This window comes from Lycium ferocissimum, chromosome 8, assembly GCF_029784015.1.
Source record: "Lycium ferocissimum isolate CSIRO_LF1 chromosome 8, AGI_CSIRO_Lferr_CH_V1, whole genome shotgun sequence".
Lineage (NCBI taxonomy): Eukaryota > Viridiplantae > Streptophyta > Magnoliopsida > Solanales > Solanaceae > Lycium > Lycium ferocissimum.
In genome coordinates, this window is record NC_081349.1 from 2,501,621 (window position 1) to 2,517,918 (window position 16,298).

The following is a 16,298-nucleotide window of genomic DNA, read 5'->3' on the forward strand; positions in this document are numbered from 1 at the left end:
CGTCTGACGTCTCATCTGGCCTCTTGACTAATCTTCTTTTGTGCTTACATAAATTATCTCCGGTTGCTGACTCGACTTACCCTTTTATTCATTAATTCTGAATAACCCCTCTTGGGCCTATACATTTCCGTCTTTGTTTATACTTCATGCTACACTTTTCTGAGCCCCATATATTTGACTGCTCTTAGTGTTGCTTAACTCCCATAGCTATGAGGTTGCTACTTGTTGTTCTCTTACCATTTGTATTTACATTTTATTCCATAGTCATAACACATCCATAGAATCTGGATAACACAATCTTATTCGCTTTGAAACTTTTCGTTGTAACCCTTCTTACTTACTCAATCACTAAAGCAATATGTGATTTTGTTTCGATGTCATAATCCTTCAGTAGCACCATCCACCTACGCTGCCTAGAATTGAGATCCCTCTGACTGAACACATGATGAAGGCAGCAATGATCGGCAAATACCTCACAATGGACCCCATATTGATAATGCCTCCAAATCTTCAAAGTGATGACTACCGCTGCCAACTCCAAATCATGAGTAGGGTAGTTCTACTCATAGATCTTCAATTGCCTAGAATAATATGCAATGACCTTGATCTCTTACATCAACATAGTGTCCACATCAACACAGGACGCACTACAATAACTGGAGAAATCCTTACCCTCCACGAGTAGTGCCAAAATCGAGGTCGTGGTCAATAAGGTCTTAATTTTTTGGAATTTCTCTTCACAAGAATTGGACCACCAGAAAGGAACTTCCTTCTGAGTCAATCTGGTCAGGTGAGAAGCAATTGAAACAAACCCTTTCACGAACCGACAGAAGTAACTAGCCAAACCAACAAAGCTATGAATCTCTGTCACAGTAGTGGGTCTCACCCAATCTTTAACGGCCTCAATATTCTTGGGATCAACCATGATCCCGTCCATTGACACCACATGGCCCAATAATGCCACTGAATCAAGCCAGAACTCACATTTCAAAAATATGGCAAAAAGGTCTTTCTCTCTCAGTAACCAAAAGACAATCCTTAAATGGCGCTCATGCTTCTCTTTACTCTTCGAATACACCAAGATATAATCAATGAAGACTATGACAAAGGAATCCAAGTATGGCTTAAAAATGCCATTCGTCAAGTCCTTGAAAGCTTCCGGGGAATTCGTAAGCCCAAATGACATAATAAGGAACTCGTAATGACTATAACCAGTCCTAAAGGCTATCTTTGGAATATCCTCCCTAATATTTAGTTGGTGATAGCCTGACCTCAAATCAATCTTCAAAAACACAGAAGCACCCTGAAGCTGGTCGAATAAGTCATCAATGCGAGGAATAGGATACTTATTATGAATTGTGACCTTAGGGCTGTTCAATGGTATATCTTCAAATATGGTGAATATGAGGTTAAAGGAGATCATATGGAGTTGTTATGTAAATTATTGGTTATGGATTTTATGGTAATAATTAAGGTATAGGGGAAAAGCTGTCTATTTCACTTTGGACCCTAGTTATCATTGATATAAAAGTGCCATCTAAGTCGTATAAGTTTTTTTTGTTTATGGGAGTGGTGCTCTAGTGGTGATAAGCTTGTTGTTGGATTACTTGGAAGACTTGAGGTATATTAAGGATATCCCTTTCTTTCTTCTTGAATGATCATATCAATACGAACATTGTAACGACCTGACTGGTCGTTGCAGTGCTAATGACCCTTTTACCCCTGTTGACTTTTCCCTAGGTCATCGGGGGGTTTTAGAGTGACTTTTGAGGGTTTGAGCCTCAAAGTGGAGTCAGTTACCCAAAGTTGACTTTTGAGTAAACAGACATTGTTCAGAATTCCCATAGATTTTGAGAGGTCCACGCAGTCATTTAGGATTTGGTAGTGCGTTCGATTTTGTTCCCAATGCAATTGGGACCGTTTTGGAACTTGGGTTGGGAATTATGCTTTAGGCCATTGGGGGTTGACTTGGTCAGTTATACCTCCGTTGGAAAATCCAAGGCCACGGGTGAATCCATAGTGCGCTTTTATGTGTATGAGCATGTTTGTTTGGTATCTGTGGGGCCTCGGGTGATTGTCAGATTTCGGGACGATATATGTCAAAACTAGAATATTCTAGTTCTGGTGTAGTCACTGAAGTGGTACCATAACTGCTGTAGTGGTCACGCTATAGCGCTTGGGGGACGACGCCTACAGCAGACGGGGAGTTTTTGTGGTTAACCACCGTAGCGGTTTCCTTGCGGCTATGGCGGCCTATTGATTTTGAGTAGAGACCACCATGGTGTGCCTTATAGACGTCGTAGCGCGTGCACTGTAGCGGCTCCTTGTTGTTGCAGCCGTAGTCGGGCAGAATTGTTTCTCTTTTCTCAAGCTAAGTCCCTTAAACCTTATCACTTCTTCTCATCACTTTTCTAAGCACTCTTTGGGGTAATAGAGCTATTTGTGGACTGATTCTTGTTGGAGGTAAGATCTATGAGCCTAGCTTATGTTATTTGCCTTTCTAGATTTCTATTCCATGGCTAGAATCACTAGAATCTAGATAGAGAAGATAAGTCTCGTGTTAAAATTTTTTAAATGGGTTTAGACTTCGTAAATAGAAAATGGTAGTGAAATTGACTAGAATGACCATAGAGATTGATAAATTCCTTATTGTTAAGCTTATTTCTTCCATTATTAATGGTTAATTTGAGGATTGCAGAATCATGGTTCATACCCAAATTTGGGGGGTTTGCTTTAAATCTGAATTAGGCTTAATCTTGAGTTGTTTTAGCAAATGATTAGTGGGTTTGATCACCTAGAGCTTGAATTGCATTTTCCATCTTTCAATTCCCATTTTACCCTCGTGGACCCGTTTCCCCAATTTCTTGGGTTAGAATTTGACCTAGCTAGAAGTATAGCAATATGGGTATCATTATTCTTGGTTTTTAATATAAAATTCAATTATGAATAGACTTTGAGTACTTGGAGGCGTTACAGAAAGGCAAGGCTAAGGTGGGACAGTTCGAGATTCCTGTTCGGCTTCCCAGGTAGGTTACAACTTACCTTTTTGGTTAGACTCCGATTAGCGACTCGTATATAGTTCTAGGAAATTGTTGGAGACATCATGTGAACCTTCGGGTATGAAGTTTGGGATGAAATTCGTAGCCCGTAGATTCCCGAACTAATGCTTGGCTTTTCTTATGAGAATTGGTGGTTCCTTTGCATTACGGGAGATTGGTTGGAAGGAACAAATTCATGTGATACTTGTACTATTATGGCTGTTCCTATACGAATTTGATTAGAATCCATACGTTATTTATGATATTCTCATTGCATGATATATTTTGTCTTGATCTTGATATGGGGCAATGGTGATGACGGAGGTAAGTATGATTCATGCGACATTACTATATTTGCGTAGCCGTCTCTATGATATGTGATACGGAGTGGTAGCATTGATATTGGATGGCGGATTCATTCTAGGCTATGTGATGTGGAATGACGGTACATGGACTTAGCGGTTCTCCATGGGTCATGACTGTCGAGAGGTGGACATCGTCCCGTCGAAGCATGTGTGTATCATTGCATTGAATTTCATATATATTCACCTTATATGTCTTTGTGTCATTTGGATTGATATTGATCTTCAGTGATATTTGATTTATTGGTTGATTATTTGGTTATGTTTGAATTCGTGATATATTTGAGACATTGTTGGTAATCTATTGTACTACTTGAACTTGTTGATTTGTGTCTGTCTGTGAGAATGATTATCTTTCCATTTCCTTCTTTGCATGCATGATCTAACTTTTGTCGGCCTATGATTATTACTCAGTACCGTGTTTTGTATTTATGGTACCTTGTTGTACTCTTTTCATGAGTGCAGAGTTCATTGTTGGAGAGACTTCTACACCTCGCGCCTGATCCCGAGGCGACGTTCCTAGAGTTGTGAGGGTGAGCTACTGATGATCCATGCAGCCGGAGACTCTATCTTCTTTATTTTCCCATTTCCATTTCGAGACAATATGTATTTCAGATGATGTATTGACTATTCAAACTTGTAGTAGTATTTAGTAGCTATGTACTGATAAGATCACAATTTGGGATTTGTTTATCTTTCGCACTTAGTATTTATATATTACTTCAGACTTATCGTATTATTCTTGGAGTTTTCTTCCATTTATTTAGTATTTATTTACTGATGATTGGTCGCATAAGGGATGGGTTTGCCTACTAAGGAGGCAAATAGTAGGTGTCTGCACGTTCCGCGAGTTGGGTAGTGAGAAGTTGGTATCAAAGCCCTAGGTTACCTAGTCTATAAGTACAAGAGCAAGTCTAATAAAGTCTTACGGATTGGTACGAAGAGATCCGTACTTATCTGCGAGAGGCTATCAGACTTTAGGAAATTCCCTTCTTTCATTCCTTCGTGCTACTTTATTCTAATTGGTATCTGAAATTTGCAAATTGGTATCTGGTTTGAATGTTGTTGTCACACAGATGGTGAGGACTTGAGCCACGATGGAGAAGGATGAGGTACCAGTGCCCGCTCCTGGGGCAGGCACTAGAGGGTTAGCAGCAGTGAGAGGCCACGGTCGAGTCAGAGGCCGTGGAGCCGCACCACCTAGGGGTGGAGCCCCTATAGCCAGACAAGGCGAGCATGCTCAGCCTCTCCAGAGTAGCAGCCAGAGGCAGCAGCGGCAGTTGGGGGTTGTTACACCTCGGAAATTCCAGATTTGTTGCCTTGCGAATCGGCTAATGTGAGCTTAAGGTGATTATGAAATCCTTACAAGATTAAGGGAAGTACTAGATAGCTTAAAGTGCGTACCATAAGATTTCAAAGTTTTATGAATATGTGAAGTTTAGTTTGTTGAAGGAAGTGAAATGTAAGTCGTGTTCAGAAAGGTTTTCGCTATAATTGAGCTAATATTAATTTGGTAATGTCTTGAGGGGCTGCTATAGGGCCCATTGTATGGTTAATGAAGAATTATGTAAGTGCCAAGAAGGTTCCACGAGGATTGGAAGTCAAACGAATCAACGCGAGAAAGTTTCGGATAACTGTGAGTTATACGGCCACTTATACGGTCCGTATAAGGGGGGTCCGTATAACATGACCTTTACAGAAAAGGACTTTTTCTTGGTGGTGCTATACGGTCCACTTATACGGACCGTATAAGTCCATCGGGCAGATTTTTAGTTTTTGTATAAATAGGTGGCCCTTGTTCTTTTATTTCATTTTTCATATTTCCACAAGTCTTCAGAGCTCCAAACCCTTCTCCAAGCATATTCCACTCCAACCCAAGAGAAAAAAAAAGATCAAGAGACAAGAATCAAGGTGCCCATGTGTTAGAAGTCTTGCTAGGGTTAGTAGACTATAAGAGATTCTTGAGTATTGAAGCTAGGGTTTTCACATAGGTTGATAGCTGCTCCGAAGCTCATTCCCATGAGATAAAAGGTTAGTTTGCATGCTTATTTCATGTTATCATGAATGCTTGATTGTTGAACAACTTGGCTAGAAGAAGAAAGTACAAAATGAGGGCAAAATGTAACTTTTATGATGTTTTTGAGTAGTAAGCTAACTTGAGTTTTGATTCTTAGTATGATGTGGGTATAATCTTGTTATGGAAAGTAGAAATAGTGATGATGAAGCATTGTATGAAAATGTGCTAAGAATGGGTGTGAAGTTATTAGTATAAGTTGAGCATGAGAATGAATTTTGAAGGCTTAATGGAATGTGATTACTTGATTATGATATTGTGGGTGTTATTATGGATCTTTGGGAGTTGTTTTGTAATGCGGTGGAAGTTGACAAAATAGGGGAAATGCTGCCCAATTTTCATTAGATCATGAATTATTCTAGTTTGAATTTAAGAGTATCATTAAGGCTTAACCATGGTATGAATCCTTCTAAATGTAGATTGTTCAAGCTTCGACTGTGAACGTTAAGTAGTTAAGAAGACCAAGAGGTATGTAAGGCTAACTCTTATTTCATTAAGGCATGATTCCTTTGCTATATACCATCTCATGAGTTCCATAATGTCTTCCAAAGAACTCTATTTCCAAAATTACTAAAGCTCATGATTCTCGATATTTGTACGATACTACCACCTCCCTAATATGATAGTTGATCCTCTACGGATAGATGTAACGAAAGCGATGATGTTAATGATGTTGATGATACTTATGGACTCTCGTGTATATGTGTCTAAGAATGTATGACTATTATGTAATCACCGAGCTTATATGGCCGGGTATGATACTTATCGCGCGCGCACCTCTGCAGTTGGGTACGGATAACCCTGAGCCTTGGTAGGGCCAGGTATGTATAACACCAAGCCTTGTCATGGCCGGGTACGTGAAACACCGAACCTTCATGGTCGGGTATTGTTACACCCCGTAGTTTCGTACGTGAAAATTTATAAGTGTTGGACGTTCTAAGTATGGATACTGGAGTTTTCTTCAAGGATATATGATATTATACGAACTAATTCTATGGTCATGACGATTTACGATAATCTAATAAGCTATGGGGTATTATATGACGGTTGACAGAATTTTGGACAGAATTTTAGGTCAACTTTGGAGGGGTATATCTCCTAGTATATTAAGAGTTTTAGGGTATTTCAAAAGCCTAAAATGAAGTTCGTTGAGTCTAGTTTCCAACGCAATAAACCGCTCGTCGATACGATATCGGAGCAGAGAATTATGGACGTTACAAGTTCAGCTGACAGAGCAGAAACGCGTGCTGCTACAGTACCGACTGCTACAGTAAAACGCTACAGTACCCCCGAATTTGACCCAATATAAAAGGGTCTTGCCCCCTCTTTTTCAGCCCAACTTCTTCCAAATTGTTCCAAAATTTTCTAGAGAGCTCCCCAACTCCCAAACCCAAATTTCAAGCCTAAATCAGCTATAATTCCCGAATTTCGGTCAGGGCAACGTATAGTTGCGAGTATAGAATCGTATAGCGATGCGTGTGGTTCAAGTTTAAGGTGGAAAAAGTGAAGATATAGCGATATTAACAAGAATAAGGTATGAATCTCTCCTCATTAATGCTACTTTTGGTTTATTTACGGAGATAAAGTCGTTGAATAATTGTATAGCGAATTGGTTGGTTGTGGAAATTGGAAAACATCGTGTGGGATGTTTTATGGTACATATTGGTGTTGGAAATGATGTTATTTTCATCGTTGTTGTTGTTGTTGTTGTTGTTGGTTGCTGAATTATAATTTCGGGCTAGGCATATAAACAGGAGAGATACTGCCGAAATTTTAGCAGATTCCAGAAAGAGTTAGTTTGAGGGCTTAAGACAGGCCTATGAAGATGAGTCTAACAATAGTATAAATTTTCTTGAATATAGATTTACGAGCCTGGGAGGACAAGCTTTGAGTAGTTAAAATTAAGGCGACCAAAAAGGTATGTTAGGGCTAAACCCTTTCTTTCTAAAGGCATGATTCTTTTGTATCCTTGCTTCCACAAATGCTAGAAGCCTATGAATCTCATGATCCTTATGATATTATTGAGCTTATTCATGATCTTGAGACTATTCTTTGTGATTGATCTCGCCTTATAATTCTTGTTCTTTCGAGGTGAGCTATAACGATGACGATTCTATTTCTAATGCTATCTAAGTTCATGATTCTCGAGACTCCCGTGACATCGTCGACTTCACCTTAAGACAGTTGATATTCTAAGGAAGGATATAGTGATGATGATAATGGTAATGATGATGTTGATTTCATTTACGTATTGTTATGTATATGTATGTATGTATGTATGCATTGCATCCCACTGATCAGTTGGGTAAGATAACACTGAGTCCTGAAAGGGCCGGGTAAGATGATACCGAGTCCCGAAAGGGCCGGGTCAGATGACACCGAGTCCCGAAAGGGCCGGATAAGATGACACCGAGTCCCGAAAGGGCCGGGTACGGATATGATAGATGTATGTATAGTAAGTGTATGTTAATGCATATGTATATATGGATATGTATGAAATGTTTATCCTGTAGACGGGTAATTTACATGACAGAGATCTTAAGAAAAGTACGATGTATAATTACTTACTTTATCTTATGTTATCTTCATTCTGATATCGTACTACTATTAATGCCTTACATACTCAGTACATTGCTCGTACTGACGTCCCTTCTTGTGGACGCTGCGTTCATGCCCGCAGGTATAGATAGACGAGATGAGAATCTTTTATCGTAGGCTGCCTTCAGGTACCAGTTTTGATTGGTGAGCTCCACTTCTTCCTGGAGCATTGTCGAGTCCGAGTTGTATATGTTTTTTTATGACAAGAGGGTATGTCGGGGGCCCTGTCCTGACGTATATACTTCAGTCATGTTCATAGAGGCGGGTAAGATGATACCGAGTCTCGAAAGGGCCGGGTAAGATGATACCGAGCCTACATGGCCGGGTAAGATAACACCATGTAAGATGCTATATGTATATAAATATATGTATCTATATATTTATTACCGCGCCTTAACGACCGGACGAGACATTATATATGTATGGATATGTATGGAAAAATTCTTAAAAAGCTAAGCATGCACGACATTCGCCTTAAAAGGGCATTCAAAGGCACAGGTTGATCTTGTTTATATTACTTTATCCCCATACGTTCATTATATTAATTTTCCATGTTCGGTATTTCTTAATATGTTACTATTCATACCTTACATACTCAGTACATTGTTCGCACTGACGTCCCTTCTTGTGGACGCTGCGTTCATGCCCGCAGGTGTAGATAGACGAGACAAGGATCTTCCATAGTAGGCTGCCTTCAGGTACCAGTTCTGATTGGTGAGCTCCATCTCTTCCTGGAGCACTGCCGAGCCTAGATATGTATATATATATATATATATATATATATATATATATATATATATATGTATGATTTTGTTCAGGGTATGTCGGGGGCCTTGCCCCGACTTCTATACTTCAGTCATGTTCATAGAGGCTTTGCAGACAGTTCCTGTGTACAGCTTAGTCATAGTGTGACGATAGTAATGTCGGCATCATGGGTCTAATGTAAATATACTTGTGCATGATATTATGTTCGTATTTAGCCTCTTAATCTTATTGTTTCCATTTGAGACACGAAGGATGTAAGTTATACGTTGGTTCGCTCGGTTCCTGTAAGGTGCCGGGTGCCAATCACGCCTTACCTAGGGTGGGGTGTGACAGGTATGATACTAATAAATATATGTATGTATACATGAGTAAGCATTAGAAATGGAAGGTCCCTATGAAAGGCAAGTAAGTAAATATGATGGTGGCCACTAGAGGTACAAATGGCTCAATTACTTCCTGATTCTTCTATCTTATGTTAGTTCTTATGCTATTTCTTATGCTCCTACTACGATGTTGATTATGCTTTACATACTCAGTACATTATTCGTACTGATGTTCTTTTATTTGTGGACACTGCGTCATGCCCGCAGGTGGACAGGGAGACCAGCTTGATCCATAGATTTCTTGTTCAGGGGCTGCATAGAGGGGCTCCATTTCATCCGGAGCAATAATTGTTGGTATTATTCTTTTGTGTACATACATATGGGCATGGCGGGGCCCTGTCCCATCTATATGATGTTACATACTCTTCTTAGAGTCTCATAGATAGTTGTGTATGGTTAGATGTCTTTTAGCCTTGTCGGCTCATATTTTGTATTACTTTTGTTAGCCTCGTTGGCTTGTGTACATGGACATGGGCATTGTTTATTGATGATGATAGAAATTTGTCGTTTCCCGATGTGATTAGTATTGTTGATGTATGGAAAATTATGAGTAGGCCATGTGGCTCACCTAGATGAGAATAAGAATGTACGATAGGAGGTGTCCGGTGGGGTAGCACCGGGTGCCCGTCATGGCCCTTTGGTTAGGTCGTGACAAAAGTGATATCAGAGCAGTTCTGTCCTAGGGTGTGTCTATGAGCCGTGTCCAGTAGAGTCTTGCTTATGGGTGTGTTGCGCGCCACATTTATAAACAGGAGGTTGCGGGCATTTTAGGAATGAATGACCTTCTTTCTTCATAAGATCGTGCGATAGAGCCATGATATAAGGATTTCTCTTTCCTTAATCGTGCATTATGTATTTCAGAAATGCCTGTAAAGAGAAAAGCTACTGCAGCCCAAAAGGGCAAGATAGTGGCAAAAAAGCAGGCTGAAAGAGTACCGCCAACGGAAATAGAGAAAGGTGGGTCCCAGAATGCGGCTCAATCTCAATCCTCTCACTTAGTGTCTATTTTTGAGGAGCATGAGGGAGCCTCAGCCCCAGCTCCTCCACCAGATGCTTCAGGCCATGATGTGAAAGATGCCATTCATTTGCTTACTCTGTTGGTTGCCGCTCAGACTCAGCGGCAAGGTACAGGGCAAGGTGAAAGGGCTGTTAGTGCAAGGGCCCGTTATTTTATTAGCTTGAATCCTCCGGAGTTTTTCGGGTCAAAGCCGGATCAGGACCCTCAAAACTTTATTGATGGGATGTTGAGGATCGGTTGATGCATGCTTCAGACATTGAATCGGTAGAGTTAGCGTCCTATAGATTGCGGGATGTTGCGGTTCATTGGTACACGGTTTGGATGGCTTCACGGGAAGTCAATGCACCTCCCCCAGTATGGCAAGAATTTGTGGATGCCTTTCTCCGACACTACTTGCCCCTAGAGGTTCGGCGAGCTAAAGCTGACAAGTTCTTGAATCTTAGGCAAGGAGGTATGAGTGCCTTAGAGTATAGTCTCCGCTTTAATTCTTTGGCTAGGTATTCTCCGGCCATAGTAGAGGATATGGGTGACCGAGTGCACCGATTTGTGAGAGGCCTAGGGCCACATTTGATGGATAGGTGCTTGACTGCATCCCTTCAGGACAACATGGATATTTCACGCATTCAAGCCCATGCCCAGAATTTAGAGGAAAGCCAACAACAACAAAGAAGTGAGCGTAAGCATGACAGAGGGTATACCAAGAGGGCAAGATCTTTGGGTCCGACGAGTGAGTTTAGAGGACGGCAAAGACAGCAGTTTTCTAGGCATTCAGGCCATTTTATGACTAGTGCGCCTCCATGGTTTACAGGCCAGAGATTTGATAGGTCTACTTATTATGGGCCGCGTCAGAGTTTCAGGGCTTCAGGTTCTCATTTCAGAGGCGATTCGGGTCAGGCAAGGCCACCCGTGCCATGGTGTTCTCTGTGCGGGAAGTTACATTGGGGCCAGTGCTGACTAGGGTCAGATGTTTGCTATACATGTGGTCGGTCGGGCCATATCATGCGTGACTACCCCTCGGTTGGTGGAAGGGGTAGTGTCACACCCCAATCCTAATAGGGCATGACGGGCACCCGACTCTCATCAGAGTCGAGCGAACCCTCAGACATTCGCTCTATCAAAACCTGTCATTTCAAAAACTTTTAAGAACATAAAACTTTTCCAAATAGAAATCATTATCTTTATAACGATTATGAAAACTTTCAATCAAATAAGTACTTTAAACCAATTGAAATCATCTAAAATAGATACTCTTTTAAAATCCACAAATGACTCAACTGACATCACTTTGTTGACATCTCGACAAACATACCACGGGACAACCGTACGCGAAGTCTCTAAGAAGTAACCGAACATTATGAGTCGGGACGGGGCCACGACATACCCATAATCATACATTTCTATACATGACTCAACACAGCTCCAGAATGAGGTGGAACTTGCCAATCCCAGCTGACGTCCAATCATCTTAGCTATACACTTAACCTGCCAAACAATCTGGGGCTGCGAGCATGAACGCAACGTCCCCAGGCAAAAGGACGTCAGTATGGACAATGTACTAAGTATGTAAGGTGGTAAAAATTCATAATCATAATTTGACTTAGGAGAGAAAAAATCACAATCTAACTCGATACCTGCAGCCTTCGCTGGAAGAAACATAAATGTGCACACGAAGTTTCAAAACAATCTTTAAGTAAATAATGCAATCCAACACACATGCCGCTTCCGACATGTTAACAGAATAGTCCCTTCGGACAACCGCTTCCGGCTAGTATCACAATAGTTCGTTCGGACGGCCGCTTCCGGCACAATAATAATGGCCCCTTCGGGCAGCCGCTTCCGGCTTAATATCACCATCATATCAACACAAATTGAATCCACAAATATCAATTTCAATTCATAGCATAAGTCACTAATCAATTCATCACAATCCAGTTATTAGCCTTAGTCTCTGATAAGAAGTTATCAAATTTGTATCTCACTAGAATTAGGAGGACATACTTCCAGGTTTGAGGGTAGAATTGTTATGAAATTCTTACAACTTATATTCTACTCAATTTCATCTTATTGCCCTACCCAAAGAATAAATGATCATATCAATACAAACGGATGATACTATGGAATGTAAACATAAATCGTAAATGAAATGAAGTAGTAAAATCTCACACCCCCTTCGGAGTGGTTTTGAAAATCAAACTTTATGTTTCCTTTAGTATAAAACTCATTTCCTCGCAATCATTAGTAAAACAATATACACAACTCAACTTGGCACCGTATGGGTGTTCCGTTCGGGACAAAATAGGAGTACAATATCAATAAGCCATCACAAGAAACATTTAGACCTTACTCGTCTAAGAATGGAATCATAAGGAGTACATATAAAATGAATGACAACAAGGATTATGCCAAAGGAAGAAAGGTTTGCCTTACATACCTGGAAGCTTACTTTTTACTTTCCAACTTACTTTTTGTCTTGCAATCTATGTAAGATCATTCATAGTCTCATAATCTACATACAAAACCATTCATACTATTATTAGGCTTGTCGTCATATGCTTATCTCAAACCTCCAAATTAAATCCTTTAAGAAATTTGCCGAAATTTGGGCAGCATTTCCTCTGTTTATATCCTCATCCCGAAATTGCAATACTAACAAACAATTATAACAACAACCACATCGGCAGTAACAACAACATCAACTTATTCGATTTCTGTCATTAATTCCGTAGTTCTCATCTCACAATTTAACTGTGACTTGAATGAATTTAAAAATATATCTAGGAGAGAAGAATTCTTACCTTGTATGCCCGGAACTACTCTTCTTTCACCTTACTTCACCTCGAAGAAATTTCTGATTAGCTATGATTCGGGAGAAACCGACGTGGCATAATGTTTATATTGTTCTACGCATATTTCTTGCGCATAGGAATTTTCCTGTGGCAGATTGTATATAAAAATAGATACACACATATGTGCATATTGTTTCCCACCTACATTGCGATACCAGAATACCCAGCTAATGAAAAGAGTGCTACCTATCAATCTTAATATGAAAGACATCTCTAATAAAAGATAAGTCTCAAAACTTACCTCATATATCACACCTCGAGATGTACCTGATCCTTTGTGCGATCTACCCTATTATACCTTTCTATTTACTTTCCCTTTCATTCTTCAGCTTTGCATTTCAAGCATAACTCAATATTCTTACCTTACCCGACATACATCTTTCGTACCGTTGCTTACCTTTGTACTGATCCATTCAATTTGTTTAGTTCACAAACTTATAACAGAACTTATCATCAAGAAATACATTTAATCAATTACTCTGTTGTACTTACACTGACTTATCTCTCGACAACCAATCCATCATCATATAAATACATATATATATATATATACATAGCCTCAACGAAGTGACATACCTCTATAACTTCCAATATCATCACTCACTTGCTTCTGTCGATACAGTTCTTCTGCTGAAATCAAGGGTTAGTATAAGGAATATCATTTCCTATGGTTTGGCTCTATCGCACAATCTTAGATATGATTAGATATGAAAGAAAAGTAACCATCCTAAATTCCCTGTATCCTCTTGTTCATAAATGTGGCGCTCAACACACCATAAACAAGACTCTACTAGATACGACTTTGCAGATAACCCCTACGACGAACTTATCTGATACCACTTTGTCACACCCCAATCCTAATAGGGAATGACAGGCACCCGACTCTCATCAGAGTCGAGCGAATCCTCAGACATTCGCTCTATCAAAACCTGTTATTTCAAAAACTTTTAAGAACATAAAACTTTTCCAAATAGAAATCATTATCTTTATAACGATTATGAAAACTTTCAATCAAATAAGTACTTTAAACCAATTGAAATCATCTAAAATACATACTCTTTTAAAATCCACAAATGACTCAACTAACATCACTTTGTCGACATCTCGACAAAAATACCATAGGATACTATCCGCAGAAGTCTCTAAGAAGTAAACTGAACATTATGAGTCAGGACAGGGCCCTGACATACCCATAATCATACATATCTATACACGACTCAGCACAGCTCCAGAATGAGGTGGAACTTTTCAATCCCAGCTGACGTGTAAGCATCCTAGCTATACACTTAACTTGTCAAACAATCTGGGGCTGCGGGCATGAACGCAGAGTCCCCAGGAAAAAGGATGTCATTACGGACAATGTACTGAGAATGTAAGGTGGTAACAAGTCATAATCATAATTTGACTTAGGAGAGTAAAAAATCACAATCTAACTTGATACCTGCAGCCTTCGCTGGAAGAAACATAAATGTACACACGAAGTCTCAAAACAATGTTTAAGTAAATAATGCAATCCAACACACATGCCGCTTCCGACATGTTAACAGAATAGTCCCTTCGGTCAGCCGCCTACGGCTCGTATCACAATTATCCCTTCGGACGGCCGCTTCCGGCAAAATAATGATGGCCCATTCGGGCAGCCGCTTACGGCTTAATATCACCATCATATCAACACAAACTGAATCCACAAATATAAATTTCAATTCATATATAAGTCACTAATCGATTCATCACAATCCAATTATTAGCCTTAGTCTCTGATATGAAGTTATCAAATTTTTATCTCACTAGACTAAGAGGACATACTTCCACGTTTGAGGGTAGAATTGTTATGAAATTCTTACTACTTATATTCTACTCAATTTCATCTTATTGCCCTACCCAAAGAATAAATGATCATATCAATACAAAGGAATGATACAATGGAATGTAAACATAAATCATAAATCAAATAAAGTAGTAAAATCACCCCCTTCGGAGTGGTTTTGAAAATCAAACTTTATGTTTCCTTTAGTATAAAACTCATTTCCTCGAAATCATTAGCAAAACCATATACACAACCCAACTTGTCACCTTATGGGTGTTCCGTTCGGGACAGAATAGGAGTACAATATATATAAGCCATCACAAGAAACATTTAGACCTTACTCGTCTAAGAATGGAATCATAAGGTGTACATATAGAAATAATAACAACAAGGATCATGCCAAAGGAAGAAAGGTTTGCCTTACATACCTGGAAGCTTTCCTTTCACTTTCCAACTTACTTCTTGTCTTGTAATCTATGTAAGATCATTCATAGTCTCATAATCTACATACAAAACCATTCATACTATTATTAGGCTTGTCGTCATATGCTTATCTCAAGCCTCCAAATTAAATCCTTTAAGAATTTTGCCGAAATTCGGGTAGCATTTCCTTTGTTTACATCCTTAGCCCGAAATTACAATAGTAACAAACAATTATAACAACAACCACATCGGCAGTAACAACAACAACATCAACTTATCCGATTTCCATCATTAATTCCGTAGTTCTCATCTCACAATTTAACTGTTAGTTGAATGAATTTAAAAATATATCTAGGAGCGAAGAATTCTTACCTTATATGCCCGGAACTACTTAGAAGAGAAGAATTCTTACCTTATATGTCCGGAACTACTCTTCTTTCACCTTACTTCACCTCGAAGAAATTTCCGATTTGCTATGATTCGGGAGAAACCGACGTGGCATAACGTTTATATTGTTCTACGCATATTTCTTGCGCATAGGAATTTTCCTATGGCAGATTGTATATAAAAATAGATACACACATATGTGCATATTGTTTCCCACTTACGTTGCTATATCATAATACCCAGCTAATGAAAAGAGTGCTACCTATCAATCTTAATATGAAAGACATCTCTAATAAAAGATAAGTCTCAAAGGAGGTATATTTTAATGGAACATGGGTCCCTCTCCCTATTCTTTACACCTAACACACTCTACTCCCAAAAGATGCCACCAAATATGTATACACCTTAGACATTTAGGTGCTGCACGTTACATGACTAGACGTGGATAATTCCACATTCCCACTTTTCCACTTATTCTTTAATAACTAAATATACACCTAATTAATTTCTTGATCTCAGTTCACTCAATATTGGTCAATTCTAACACGCTCCATATACTCATTATCATAATAATGTGGTAGAACTCTAGTCCATTGC

The 16,298-nt window shown here is 39.4% G+C and overlaps 1 protein-coding gene across 1 annotated transcript; it reads right to left on the reverse strand.

The window, feature by feature from the left end:
• Positions 1 to 610: 610 nt before the first annotated feature.
• LOC132067106 (uncharacterized mitochondrial protein AtMg00860-like) lies at positions 611 to 2,018 on the reverse strand. Its single transcript, XM_059460235.1, has 2 exons — positions 1,983 to 2,018; positions 611 to 1,066 (listed from the first exon to the last, which is right to left on the reverse strand). The coding sequence occupies exons 1-2, from the start codon at positions 2,016 to 2,018 to the stop codon at positions 611 to 613; spliced, it is 492 nt and encodes a 163-aa protein (XP_059316218.1).
• Between the last annotated feature and the right edge of the window lie 14,280 nt (positions 2,019 to 16,298).